Source organism: Neomonachus schauinslandi, chromosome 1 (assembly GCF_002201575.2).
Source record: "Neomonachus schauinslandi chromosome 1, ASM220157v2, whole genome shotgun sequence".
NCBI lineage: Eukaryota > Metazoa > Chordata > Mammalia > Carnivora > Phocidae > Neomonachus > Neomonachus schauinslandi.
Window position 1 is genome coordinate 101,615,671 of NC_058403.1, and position 15,456 is coordinate 101,631,126.

General features: G+C 38.0%; 1 protein-coding gene, 1 non-coding gene and 1 pseudogene across 2 annotated transcripts in view; all 3 read left to right on the top strand.

Annotated features, from left to right (window-relative positions):
- The window catches only part of IFT80 (intraflagellar transport 80), a 116,105-nt gene that overhangs the window by 62,940 nt on the left and 37,709 nt on the right, over positions 1 to 15,456 (top strand). Inside the window, exon 11 of the mRNA XM_021702606.1 lies at positions 12,596 to 12,714. Within this exon, the coding sequence (XP_021558281.1) occupies positions 12,596 to 12,714 (119 nt within the window). The remainder of the gene's footprint in view (positions 1 to 12,595; positions 12,715 to 15,456) is intronic.
- Positions 6,923 to 7,032, top strand: LOC123323191. The gene has a single exon (XR_006539268.1). It is a non-coding gene; the product is annotated as a small nucleolar RNA SNORD22 (small nucleolar RNA).
- Positions 10,261 to 10,795, top strand: LOC110591679 (annotated as a pseudogene).

Sequence of the window (15,456 nt, forward strand, 5' to 3'; positions counted from 1 at the left end):
AGTCAAGAAATAGACTTGAGGCATTGTTAGATTCAGAGGCTTATTGTTAACAGGATTTCATCATTTCTCTTCTTTGATTTTCCTTTTCTCTGTATTGGCTTTATTTTTACAAAACCTCTCCCTCATTTATGGCCTTGATAGTTCCAGGCTTACATCTATCAACTTAAAGTCCAATAAGAAGAGTGCTTTACTCCCCACAATGATTTCAACAGAAGTCTCAGCATCCGGTCTCGTGTCAAGTTTAGGTTGAGTGTATTTAGTTTGTCGGGGAGGATGAGTCAACCCCATCTAAACCTCTTGGTTACTGAGAATAATGGAGAGAATGGTTCCCCAAAGGAAAACGAAGGCATGCTTACCAGAAAAAAGCATTTGATTCTGGGAAGACAAAAACCAGCATATATCCACTATGGTTTATCCTTTGGCTGTTTAGCGACCATATTGTACTAGTTATCTATTGTTGCTTAATAAATCACCCTAAAATTTAGTGGCTTAATGTTTTAACATTTGTTATTTCTCAGTTTCTCTGGGTCAGGAATCCAGGCATGGTTTAGATAGGTTTTCTGGCTTGGAGTCTCTCACAAGGCTACAATCAAGGTGTTGGCCAGGGCTTTAGTCACACCTGAAGGCTCAACTAGGGGAGGATTTGCTTCTAAGCTCGCTGACATAGTTGTGGACAGGATTCTGTTTATGATGATCTGCTGAACTGAGGGACTCAGTTTCTTGTTGACTGTTGACTGGAGACCAACTTCAGTTCCTTATATGTAGCCTTCCAAAGGGTAGCTCACAACTTGGCAGCTTGCTTTATCAGAGCAAGCAAGTGAGAAGGGCCAGAGTGAGTGTGAGCAAGCCATAAGTAACAGTTTTTTATAATCTGAACTCGGAAGTGAAATCTCATCATTTTTACCATATTCTGTTCACTAAAAGCAAGCTGCCAGATCCGATGCACACAGAAGTGGAAAGACATAATACATGGATGTGAATAATAGGAGGTGGAGATCACTGAGAGCCACTTTACCAACCACTTTACGTAACTAATGCAGCTATTCTGTATGCAACTGAAAACAAGCCCATCCCTCCCTAAAAGAAGATAACTTAGACTCATCCACATATTCCATCCAGTTCTAGATCTCTGATTTGGAAAACTATAAATAAATGTGATTTTTACTTATTCTTCTCCCTCCCCCCCATATTGCTAACCTACAGTGATGAAGGGAAAACAGGATGGCTGTGATGAAAACAATTTGGAAAAGAGGAGAGGGAAAACAACACACTGATTACCAGGTCCATAGCTAAAAGCCAGCTGGCCAGGAATATACTGAGAACTCTTTTTCTTTGCAGTAGAGTTAGTTGCTTGGTTAATTTGGCAACTCTGGTGTGCTTTTCTGGGAAGGTCTCCTACTTGGGAGAATTCCCTTTCTGGGGACTGTACACTAAGCAGCACTTAGTTTTCTTGTAAGGTGGGGCCACGGATTGTCATAGGGACTGAACAATCACATTTTTTTGTTTGCCTGGTTTAGAGTTTCACAGTTTCCTTAGAAACTTAGTAGACTGTTGGTTGGTTTGTGTTTTATTAATTCAGAAACCAGAGATCACGTTGAGTCCAAATTGTTAAATATGGAGCTGGACCTGGAAGTTGCTACCTGGCAATAGGCTTTATTTTTACCTGTCTCCCTGGACCTCAGCTTTTCTGTGTACAGTAACCTGGAGTGGATGATTCTTTCTGAAAGAAGTAGTTGATGTCTTTGTTAGGAAGAAATGCCTAGAAGGGAGAGAGTATTGGTGAAGGAGATGAAGCATTTCTCAGGTCTCCTCTTTACCTTTTTTGTCTCTCCTGCTACTCTCAGTTTAGCAAGGGGCACAGCTTTGGCTTTTAATAGTTGCCATAATTCAAGATTGAGTTTTAGTCACTCTATCTTTTGTAAAGATAAGAATTAATAATAGCGTGATTTTAAGGATTGAGATGATATATGTAAAACAAAAATAAATGATAAGTATTGCTATGATTGTATCTATGACAGGATTAAATGAGTATTCTGGAAATGTGGAAACAGAATTTTTGGACTTATGTCAATCTGAGGAGTCTAAGTATTGTGGTCAGGTAGAAGTATTAGGTGATACAAATATCAAGAGGTTAATCTTGGAAGCACCCTAAATTGAACAGAGTAAATGGGTGCATTTTAAAATTGGACTCAATGGGGCACCTGGGTGGCTCAGTCGGTTGGGCGTCCGACTCTTGATTTTGCCTCAGGTCATGATCTCGGCGTTGTGGGATTGAGCCCCGCCTCAGGCTCTGCGCTCAGGGTGGTGGGGGGGGCTCTGCTTGAGGATTCTCTCCCTCTCCCTCTGCCCCTCCCTTCTCTCTCAAATGAGTGAATAAATCTTTAAAAAAATAAAATTCACCACAGGACATTTCTGATGTGGGATTCACCATAGTTTTGAAATTATAACCACAATTGTCAGAGTGTGTTTAGTTTTGTTATTATGGCTGAGATGTTTTATTCCTTTTTAGTTCTAGTGTTCCATATTCACAAAAAAGGGAGTTCCCTCATGGGAAGCTTTAGGCAAATATGAATTTTAAGAAATCTCTCTATAATTGAATAATGGCAGAGACTTATACAATTGTACTGTTTTTTTTTTTTAAAGATTTTATTTATTTATTTGAGAGAGAGAATGAGAGACAGCACAAGAGGGAAGAGGGTCAGAGGGAGAAGCAGGCCCCCCGCTGAGCAGGGAGCCCGATGCGGGACTCGATCCCGGGACTCCAGGATCATGACCTGAGCCGAAGGCAGTCGCTTAACCAACTGAGCCACCCAGGCGCCCCAGTCGTACTGTTAAATATTGAATTTCCCCAACTTATATTAGCAGCCAGTTTGTTTCACTGTGTATCATGTTGCTATAAAGAAACTACCATGTAAGTTCCTTTAAAAACTTTCATTCCATTCCATTAGCTTTAAAATGTTTTTAAGAGAGGATGGTATTTTGGGCCTTTAAAAAAGTCTCTGGGAGCCTAGATTTCTGGTGAAGGTGGTATCATTAAGTTCACACTTGGAAGAAAGAGACGTATCTATGGCTCCAAAGAGATCAATAACATATGAAATATATGTATTTTTAAAAAGTCTTAGCTCAGGACTCCTGGGTGGCTCAGTTGGTTAGGCGTCTGCCTCTGGCTCAGGTCATGATCCCAGGATCCTGGGATCGAGGCCCACATCAGGCTCCTTGCTCAGCAGGGAGCCTGCGCCTGCCACTCCCCCTGCTTGTGCCACCCCCTGCAAATAAATAAAATTTTAAAAAATAAAAATAAGAAGACTTATCTGGACTCAAAAACAAGGTAAACATCTCTGTGGAGCAGAAATGGAACAAAAATGGAGAGTGTGGAGTGAAGTCCCTGACCTGCTGGACTCCTGGTTGAGAAGCCAGGGGGCAAAGGCAGTGCAGAGAGTGGCTCTGCTGGCTAATTGAACTAAAAGTACTTGAAGTGAGACGAGTGGCCTGATCTAGGTCTCTTTAAAATCAGAGCATGGGCATCTGTAAGATCGTTGTCTTCTCCCCTTCATGAAAGACCTCACAAAGATTTAAAGAGAGACTCGCAGAGTTGCCACCTGCTGCTCGGTTCTAGGGGACCCATTCACTTAGCCCTGGAGTTGTGTAGCATACAACGTGCAGCATCCTTCCGTGGCTTTGTGGACACAACTCAGCCTTCTCACTGAAAGCACTCTTTGCATTTTTGTTTCAAGTAAAAATTGGCTGATTCCTGAGAGCAGTGTTGCTTCTACAGACTTCTCGAGTCAAGTCTTGTCAAGAAGACAAGAGAGACACAGCGAGAGAGGGAACACAAGCAGGGGGAGTAGGAGGGGGAGAAGCAGGCTTCCCGCGGAGCAGGGAGCCCGATGTGGGGCTTGATCCCAGGACCCCGGGACCATGACCTGAGCCGAAGGCAGACGCTTAACGACTGAGCTGCCCAGGCGCCCCTAAAAGATGAAACTGTTTATTTTAACATAACCATAGTAGCATTTCACATTTCTCTAGTTGTTTCCTAAATTATATCTTTCTATGATAACACGTCCCACTTCTCCAGTTATTTTCCAAATACATATTTATATAGTTGGTTTGTTTATGTCAGGAAACAAAGTTTCACATTGCATTTAGTTAATTTGTCTCCTCAGTGTTTTTATTTTATTTTATTTTATTATGTTATGTTAGTTACCATATTATGTTTTGTTAGTCATTAGTTTGTTTTTTTTAAGATTTTATTTATTTATTTGAGAGAGAGAGAATGAGAGACAGAGAGCATGAGAGGGAGGAGGGTCAGAGGGAGAAGCAGACTCCCTGCCAAGCAGGGAGCCCGATGCGGGACTCGATCCCGGGACTCCAGGATCATGACCTGAGCCGAAGGCAGTTGCTTAACCAACTGAGCCACCCAGGCGCCCAGTCATTGGTTTTTGTTGTAGTGTTCCATGATTCATTGTTTGCATATAACACCCAGTGCTCCATGCAGTACGTGCCCTCTTTAATACCCATCACCAGGCTAACCCATCCCCCCCCATAAAACCCTCAGTTTGTTTCTCAGAGTCCATAGTCTCTCATAGTTCATCTCCCCTCCTTATTTCCCCCCCTTCATTTTTCCCTTCCTACTATCTTCTTTTTTTAACATAGAATGTATTATTTATTTCAGAGGTACAGGTCTGTGATTCATCAGTCTTACACAATTCACAGCACTCACCATAGCACATACCCTCCCCAATGTCCATCACCCAGCCACCCCATCCCTCCCACCCCCCACCACTCCAGCAACCCTCAGTTTGTTTCCTGAGATTAAGAGTCTCTTACGGTTTGTCTCCCTCTCTGGTTTCATCTTGTTTCATTTTTTCCTCTCTTCCCCTATTCTCCTCCCTTCCCCTATGTTTCTCAAATTCCTCATATGATTGAGATCATATGATACTTGTCTTTCTCTGATTGACTTATTTCACTTAGCATAATACCCTCTAGTTCCCCACCAACATCTGTCATTTCCTGACTTGTTAATTTTAGCCATTTTGACTGGTGTGAGGTGGTATCTCATTGAGGTTTTGATTTGGATTTCCCTGATGCCGAGCGATGTTGAGCACTTTTTCATGTGTCTGTTGGCCATTTGGATGTCTTTTTTGCAGAAATGTCTGTTCCTGTCTTCTGCCCATTTCTTGATTGGATTATTTGTTCTTTGAGTGTTGAGTTTGAGAAGTTCTTTATAGATTTTGGATACTAGCCCTTTATCTGATATGTCATTTGCAAATATCTTCTCCCATTCTGTCGGTTGTTTTTTGGTTTTGTTGACTGTTTCCTTTGCTGTGCAAAAGCTTTTTATCTTGATGAAGTCCCAATAGTTCATTTTTGCCCTTGCTTCCCTTGCCTTTGGCAATGTGTCTAGGAAGAAGTTGCTGCGCTGAGGTTGAAGAGGTTGCTGCCTGTGTTCTCCTCTAGGATTTTGATGGATTCCTGTCTCACATTGAGGTCTTTCATCCATTTTGAGTCTATTTTTGTGTGCGGTGTAAGGAAATGGTCCAGTTTCATTCTTCTGCATGTGGCTGTCCAATTTTCCCAACACCATTTGTTGAAGAGACTGTCTTTTTTCCATTGGACATTCTTTCCTGCTTTGTCAAAGATTAGTTAACCATAGAGTTGAGGGTCCATTTCTGGGCTCTCTATTCTGTTCCATTGATCTATGGGTCTGTTTTTGTGCCAGTACCATACTGTCTTGATGATTACTGCTTTGTAACAGAGCTTGAAGTCTGGAATTGTGATGTCACCAGCTTTACTTTTCTTTTTCAACATTCCTCTGGCTATTCGGGGTCTTTTCTGGTTCCATACAAATTTTAGGATTATCTGTTCTATTTATTTGAAAAAAGTGGATGGTATTTTGATAGGGATTGCATTAAATGTGTAGATTGCTCTAGGTAGCATAGACATTTTCACAATATTTGGTCTTCCAATCCATGAGCATGGAACATTTTTCCATTTCTTTGTGTCTTCCTCAATTTCTTTCATGAGTATTCTATAGTTTTCTGAGTACAGATTCTTTGCCTCTTTGGTTAGATTTATTCCTAGGTATCTTATGGTTTTGGGTGCAATTGTAAATGGGATGGACTCCTTAATTTCTCTTTCTTCTGTCTTGGTGGTGTATAGAAATGCAACTGATTTCTGTGGGTTGATTTTATATCCTGCCACTTTACTGAATTCCTGTATGAGTTCTAGCAGTTTTGGGATGGAGTCTTTTGGGTTTTCCCCATAAAGTATCATATCATCTGCAAAGAGTGAGAGTTTGACTACTTCTTTGCCGATTCAGATGCCTTTTATTTCTTTTTGTTGTCTGATTGCTGAGGCTAGGACTTCTAGTACTTTGTTGAATAGCAGTAGTGATAGTGGACATCCCTGCTGTGTTCCTGACCTTAGGGGAAAAGGTCTTAGTTTTTCCCCATTGAGAATGATATTCGCTGTGGGTTTTTCATAGATGGCTTTTATGATATTGAGGTATGTACCCTCCCTATCCCTACACTCTGAAGAGTTTTAATCAAGAAAGGATGCTATACTTTGTCAAATGCTTTTTCTGCATCTGTTGAGAAGATCATATGGTTCTTGTTCTTTCTTTTATTAATGTATTGTATCACATTGACTGATGTGCAGATGTTGAACCAACCTTGTAGCCCAGGAATAAATCCCAGTTGGTTGTGGTGAATAATCCTTTTAATGTGATGATGGATCCTATTGACTGGTATTTTGGTGAGAATTTTTACATCCATGTTCATCAGGGATATTGGTCTGTAATTCTCCTTTGTGATGGGGTCTTTGTCTGGTTTTGGGATCAAGGTAATGCTGGCCTCATAAAATGAGTTTGGAAGTTTTCCTTCCATATCTATTTTTTGGAACAGTTTCAGAAGAATAGGTATTATCCCAGTGAAGAAACAGTCACATGTCTTACCTCCTGTCCTAGTCCCAGAGCCTGTAAAGAAGAATAGGTATTAATTCTTCTTTAAATGTTTGGTAGAATTCCCCTGGGAAGCCATTTGGCCCTGGGCTCTTGTTTGTTAGGAGATTTTTGATTACTGCTTCAATTTCCTTACTGGCTGTGGGTCTGTTCAGGTTTTCTGTTTCTTCCTGGTTCAGTTTTGGTAGTTTATATGTCTCTAGGAATGCATCCATTTCTTCCAGATTGTCTAATTTGCTGGCATATAGGTTGCTCATAATATGTTCTTATAATTGTTTGTATTCCTTTGGTGTTGGTTGTGATCTCTCTTCTTTCATTCATGATTTTATTTATTTGGGTCATTTCTCTTTTCTTTTGGTAAGTCTGGCCAAGGGTTTATCAATCTTACTAATTTTTTCAAAGAACCAGCTCCTAGTTTCATTGATCTGTTCTACTGTTCTTTTGGTTTCTATTTCATTGATTTCTCCTCTGATCTTTATTATTTCTCTTCTCCTGCTGGGTTTAGGCTTTATTTGCTGTTCTTTCTCCAGCTCCTTTAGGTGTAGGGTTAGGTTGTGTATTTCGGACCTTTCTTGTTTCTTGAGAAAGGCTTGTATTGCTATATACTTTCCTCTTAGGACAGCCTTTGCTGCACCCAAAGATTTTGAACAGTTGTGTTTTCATTTTCATTGGTTTCCATGAAGTTTTAAAATTCTTCTTTAATTTCCTTGTTGACCCATTCATTCTTTAGTAGGATGCTCTTTAACCTCCATGTATTTGAGTTCTTTCCGACTTTCCTCTTGTGATTGAGTTCTAGTTTCAAAGCATTGTGGTCCAAAAATATGCAGGGAACCATCCCAATCTTTTGGTACTAATTGAGACCTGATTTGTGACCTAGGATGTGATCTATTCTGGCGAATGTTCCATGGGCACTAGAGAAGAATGTGTATTCTGTTGCTTTGGGATGGAATGTTCTGAATATATCTCTGAAGTCCATTTGGTCCAGTGTGTCATTTAAAGTCTTTATTTCCTTGTTGATCTTTTGCTTAGATGATCTGTCCATTTCAGTGAGGGGGGTGTTAAAGTCCCTTACTATTATTGTACTGTTGTTGATGTGTTTCTTTCATTTTGTTATTAATTGGCTGCTCCCATGTTAGGGGCATAGATATTTACAATTGTTACATCTTCTTGTTGGATAGACCCTTTAAGTAGGATATAGTGTCCTTCCTCATCTCTTATTATAGTCTTTGGTTTAAAATCTAATTTCTCTGATATAAGGATTGCCACACCAGCTTTCCTTTGATGTCCATTAGCATGTTAAATTGTTTTCCACCCCGTCACTTTCAACTGGAGGTGTCTTTGGGTCTAAAATGAATCTCTTGCAGGCAGCATATTGTTGGGTCTTGTTTTTTCATCCGATCTGATAGCCTGTGTCTTTTGATTGGGGCATTTAGCCCATTTACATTCAGGGTAACTATTGAAAGATATGAATTTAGTGCCATAGTATTGCCATAGTATTGCCTACAGTACACCTTACATAGTATTGTAAGGTGACTGTTACCGTATATTGTCTCTAGTCCTTTCTGGTCTATGTTACTTTTAGGCTCTCTCTTTGCTTAGAGGACCCTTTTCAATATTTCTTGTAGGGCTGGCTTGGTGTTTGCAAATTCTTTTAACGTTTTTTTTTTTTTTTTAGATTTTTAAAAAGATTTTTAAAGATTTTATTTATTTATTTATTTGACAGAGAGGAATATTAGACAGACAGAGAGGGAACACAAGCAGGGAGAGTGGGCAGAGGGAGAAGCAGGCTTCCTGCTGAGCAGGGAGCCCGATGCGGGGCTCGATCCCAGAACCCTGGGATCATGACCTGAGCCGAAGGCAGACGATTAACAACTGAGCCACCCAGGCACCCCTGCAAATTCTTTTAGTTTTTGTTTGTCCTGGAAGCTTTTTATCTCTCCTTCTATTTTCAATGACAGCCTAGCTGGATATAGTGTTCTTGGCTGCATATTTTTCTTGTTTAGTGCTCTGAATATATCATGCCAGTCCTTTCTGGCCTGCCAGGTCTCTGTGGATAGGTCTGCTGCCAAACTAATGTTTCTACCATTCTCTTCAGTCTTTTTAAATCTGAAATAATTTCTTCTCTTTATTTGCTTAAGAAACCAGGTGGTTTGTTTTGCTGAATTTTTCACATTTTCCCGTTTGCATCCTTATGGGATAAGATTCCATTTAACATGTTCATCTAGCCCCGGTATTTCCTGTAGACTGGTTATTAGATTTAGAGCCTTGATAAGTATAAAGAACACTTTGTAAGTAATGCTATGGACTTCCTATTGCATCACATCAAGAGACAACATATGTCTGCTTATCTCTCTTTTAGTGATGTTATGGTTAATCAATATGCTTAGGTATTCTAAGTCTTGATTCATCAATCATAAAAAAAAAGTCTGAAGAGCTCATTAGGCTTTTACTTTAATATTTTTAGCAGCCATTGATAATACTTGTCTAGAATCATGTTTCATTGGGATTTGCAAAATGGTAATCTTGTAATTCTACCATTCCTTCTGCATTTATTAGCTAAAGTTCTTCCATAAGACACTGCCTTTTCAACCATTTGGTCACTCTGAGGTGAAACAGTTCTGAAGTATTTTCTATATTTACCAATTTTCAAATAATGAGTTGATTTCCCCATGAGTGTTGTTGTCATTGATGATGATGTAATCATTATAAACTTGCAGATTTTAAAATTTTTGATGTGTTTCAATCCATTGCAGTTATTATTCTCTTCAATGCTCAAATGGTCCCATCTTTGGCCTATTTATCTGTCTATTTATCTATCTATCTATCTATCTTACATATATATATATATACATACAAACATATATATTAAACTATATCCCACAATATAGTTTAAAATAACAACATCAGGGCGCCTGGGTGGCTCAGATGGTTAAGCGTCTGCCTTCAGCTCAGGTCATGATCCCAGGGTCCTGGGATCGAGTCCCGCGTCAGACTCCCTGCTCAGCGGGGGGCCTTGCTTTTCCCCCCTCCCTTTGCTTCTCCCCCTGCTCACATTCTCTCTTTCTCTCTCTGTATCCCTGTGTCTCGAATGAATAAATAAAAAAACCTTAAAAAAATAAAATAAAATAACAACATCAATATTATTCTGATAATATATTATGAATACTGTTTTAGATTTCTTGTTTTGCTTCTTTAACATAAACAAATCCATATATCACAGGCAGGGCCCACCCCCAACTCCTCAGGACTCCTGTTATTTCTGTGCCTAGCAAGCGCCCCAGAAGCTGCCCCATCTCAGGGTCATGAGGGACAGCAAGATGGCGTCTGCCGGCAGGGTCGTTCAGGTAGTCAAGCCACATATTCTATTAGTATGGGACTCTGACAGAAGAGACAATTCCTAAACCCAGTGTATCAGAAGTTTTCAGATCAGCAGGACTACCCTCTCACTCTTCTTCAATTTCACAGCATTCTTTTTTTTTTTTTTTTAAGATTTTATTTATTTATTTGAAAGAGAGAGAGAGAGCACAAGTAGGGGGAGTGGAAGGCAGAGGGAGAAGCAGGCTGACCGAGCAGGGAGCCCGATGCGAGGCTCAATCCCAGGACCCTGGGATCATGACCTGAGCCGAAGGCAGACGCTTAATGACTGAGCCCCCCAGGTGCCCTAGTTTCACAGCATTCTAAGGGAAGTAAATCACCAGATTTGCTGATGCATCAGGGTCCACTGGACACTGCAGAAATAATAAAAATATTACCTCAGAAATACAGAAGGAAACTTGTATCTCAAAACTTGTATCTCAAGAAGAAATTGAATTTATCCAATGTGGAGGTCCGGAATAATCACTGACAGTATGGCTGCTGTTTGTCATCAGAGAAAAGAATGGTCTTTACAATAAAGGACTTATAAAGTGGCACATGAGAAATTATACAGTAAACAACATGAATAAATATTCTGTTAAAAAAAAGAAATATAGAAAATTTAGATGGATACTTGTTATCTCCCAATATATGTATCTTAGTCAGCTTCTCCATAAGCTTACCTAATTGTTTATATACTGATTAAAGTATACACTTAAAAAAAACAAATCCAGGGGCGCCTGGGTGGCTCAGTTGTTAAGCGTCTGCCTTCGGCTCAGGTCATGATCCTGGGGTCCTGGGATCGAGCCCCACCTCGGGCTCCCTGCTCCGTGGGAAGCCTGCTTCTCCCTCTCCCACTCCTCCTGCTTGTGTTCCCTCTCTTGCTGTGTCTCTTTCTGTCAAATAAATAAAATCTTTAAAAAAAAACAAAAAACAAATCCATGTATCTTCATATCCTTCCTTTTATTAGATAAAAGGTATTAGACTAGACACATTGTTTTACATCTGCATTTTTCACCTTACACTATATCCTGGAGATCACTCTATAGATCTTATTTCTTTTTAGAGCTGTATAGTATTCTACTTTGTGAATATACCATAGTTTATTCAGTCTATCACTTATTGATAGACATTTGGGCTGTTTCCAGTCTTTTGCTATTACCAATAGAGCTGTATATAGTAACAACCTTTCATGTGTGTGTTATTTCATGATTTTGCTTATTTATCTTTGTGATAGAATTCTACAAGTAAGATTGCTGGGTCAAGGAATATATGTATATGTAATTTTGCTATCTCCATCATGGTGGTAGTTTCGTGGAGATGGCAGTTGAAGAGCAGATAATAAAAATGTAATATGCCTTATAGGTATAAGTGCTTTGAAGAAGTACCTTAAAGAAGTTTGACTTTCTCTTTTTATCTCCGTACCCTTTCTACAATTGCCACATTATATTTAGAAAGATGCTAACATTTTGAGGGGAATTTAAAGAAATGCTAAGTTCTAGGTACAATTAATCTCTTTTTCTTTACTTTCACCTCTTACTACAATGTCCTACCCATTCTGGTATTGACAAGAGATTAGATAAATTTAACTTGCTCAATATTTTTCTTAATTTGTTACAGATTGTCCATCAACTTAAGGTTGTTAGCAGATACTGCCAAGTGTTAAAATCCTTGCTAGCTTTATTCTGCTACTTTTGTAACAGTTTGACTATCATAAGTAAAATTTTTATTTGTTAGTTAGTACTTAGCTTCCTTATATATTATCTCTATGTAATGGTAGTATTTGTGCCCCTCTGTGCAGCTTGACTTCTTCACAGTTGGTGTCTTTACTAATACCTCCCACTCCATTTTGAGTTTTTAAATTATTACATCTCTTTTTTTTAGAACTTAAATTTTAAAGTAAAACCTAGCCCTAAAAAGAGATATTCTTACTGTCTGGGCAGAAATCATATAGTCTCTTTCCAACTCCAATATGCCATATATATTTTTTACTATATCTCAATGTTATAGCGTTTTTCACCTATTTCTCCATTGTTACATCATTGAGATTGGCTTTCAGGTTAGAAATCTACATTTCTAAGTTTTTTTTGTGTCTTTCTTTTGTTGGTTGATTTTTATACCCAAATATGTCATCTTATGCCTAGTTCCTACTGAATTTTTTTTATATGAGTAGGTAATCCAGAGTGCATTGAATTTTATGCTTCAAAATCTTGCTAACTTACCTAATTAAAATTCTGATGTATTTTAATGTTGTTTTTTGGTGTTTCCTTTTTCCTTGTTTAGGTTCGTAATGTTCTTAATGATGCATTGGATTTACTGGAATTCCGTGATAGAGTCATTAAAGCATCTTTGAACTATGCACACTTAGTTGTTTCAACGTCTCTTCAATGTTATGTGTTCTCGTAAGCATCTTGGCATTTCTTAAAAATTCAAAGTTTTGTCTATGATGAGGAAATTTATTTTCAAGCTTTCCTATCAACATGGTTTGGTTCTAAATTTAATTTTCTTAAAACCTCACTTATCCTGAACTTACTCCCAACCAAAAAGTGATTTAAAAATGAGGTATAAGCAGTGAAAATAAATCTAATAAAGTTTGTACATCAGAGGTTAATAATCATTTTTATAATAGAAAATACTTTCTCTGAGATAGTGTTTACTCTTACTTTCCTCACAGTCCTAAGGAATTTAGTGTAACTTGATTTCAAAGCCCAGAGGAGCAGCTGATAAATGATGGGAAAAGGACCCACCTCACCACTGGAAGAGAGAGGACAGCTAGCAGCCTGACAACAGGCTGAAAGATGTTCAGTAAGGACACAAGGAGGTATTCAGGCTCAGTGTTATAGCCTAGGGTAATCATGGCTGTTCATATTGAAAATCCAGAGTTGCCCATAAATAATGAAAGAAAATATGTTCAATCTATTTTGTGTTAGAAAGCAGGGAATAATTCAGTACATCCAAGAAACTTGTGCCTAAAACAAATATACTTGGTATTTTTCAAAGTGTAACTCAATATCTGCTGATAAATGTTGAACTGGCTTTTTGGAAACAAACCAACCAACCTGATTTGCAGTGTTTGCCTATTTCTATAACGTAAATACTTCTACCAAGGCTGATTTCAAGATACCGATATGATGTCACTGAAGGCAGAATTGAAAAGAGATGCACAGTAGCAAGCCATTATATAGAATTGCCATCATATAGATATAACAGATGTAAATAATCTCAAGTGCATAGATAATAGTAAAAGGTAGTAAAATCATCTGGAAGTAATAGGTTTGGAGTACTTACTGTCTTTGTTTTGAATATAATTTGCTTAATTGTAAGTTTATATAATTTAATTTTAAAAAATAGCTCTATTTGACAGTTGGCCTGCAAAACTCCTGAAAATATACCACTCTAAGCATGCCACCAGTTGACTTCTCAACTATCCAGGAAACTCAAGTAACCACGATGTTACTTTCAAGAGTTGTGAACAGTTAACGATTGTTTTTTATATTCTGTGCTTATCTTTATAAAATCATGTGGTTATAGTTTAATCATTGAATATAAAATTGAAGATAAGGACTATATGTGTCTTATTCACAATTGTACACCCAGTACCCAGCACCGTGTTCAACATGTAGTAGGTACTTAATAAAAAAAAATTCTTGGATGAATAAATGAATCAAAAAATAAAGTATAGTGGTATCTTGGATTCCTAAGCCCAGTAATACACAGCACAAAGATATCCAATTTGATTAACAGTAACATTTATTACAACTATATATTAAAAATTCTCACTCACTATGTATAAATCTGCTACTAATCAGAATCTGCAACTTAGGACAGCAACCAAGAATTAAATGGGAGAAACAGAGAAGAGAGGGGACAAAGAAACAGGTAGCTCAATTTAAGTGAAATTTTTTTCTTACATGAAGGAGAAGGAGCAACAGTAAGACTCTGGGAAAAGTCAAGAAAGATACCCAGTTACACAGTTGCTATATAGGGGAGGGATTATAGAATGTGAAGAAATTTCACAATCACTTAGTGCACATAGTCATTTGAATAATTAATTTTCATATACTTGAGAAAAAATAGAGAAGATCTCTTCAATTTCGGGTTTGTTTGAAGAAAGGTAGGGCTCTTAACCACCCCAAGTGATGGGTTTGTTCTGCTAGTTTTAGTGGCAATGACATACTTGAATCCATAGGATTAGTATCATGTGTTACTTGTATTAGAGAGGTTGCTTTTTAAAATACTCAAAAGTTTAGCAGCTGTGATTTAATTTTGTCACTCTACTTTTCACATACTAGTTAATATGTGGCAAAATATAAGATTGCTTTTCTTCTTTTCTGGTTTAGTCTTGCCTCCCCTCTCTTGTCAAGACATTTATTAAGGTACAAAATATTTATTAAAGTGAAATACCAGGGAGCAGTAGTGGGAATGAGGTAGTGCTGAGACCTATTTTCACCAAAATATATTTCATTAAATTAAAAAACCTACTAGTGTTTCTTTATTTATGTATTAAAGATTTTATTTTTAAGTAATCTCTACACCCAACGTGGGGCTCAAACTCACAGCTCCGAGATCAAGTCGCATCCTCTACCAACTGAGCCAGCCAGAGGCCCCAAAAAACCTACTAGTATTTTAGATAACAACAACTATCGTTTATCGAGCACTATTATACTGTCTTTTATGGTCCTGTTCTAATTTACCCTGTGTGTTGAGTATTATTATTCCCATTTTACAAGATGAAGAAACTAAAGGACACACAGAGTATTTAAGTAATTCACCCTGGGTCAAATTACTAAACTGCCTTACTAAGGGAAGAGCTGGGGTTTGACTCTTAGTTCTTAATAGCTGATACCCCTATTTTAGTAATAAAAATGTAATTTTTAAAACAAGCATGTAAGCAATATAGTGGTTTATATGAAAAGTTCCAGAAAAAGTAAATAATACATAAGTATTCTATGTTAAATTTTCATTTGATTTTTCAAATAATTGTATAGAAAAATACCTTTGCTCTATTCACCAATGTGGTTTAGGGAGTTTATATTTACATGGCAGGTATATATATCCCAGTAGTCATAAATATCAGATGTTTTGCAAGGGGACATTTAAAAAACCTCACAATCACTATTCTTATCAAAGAATGAAGGTTAATC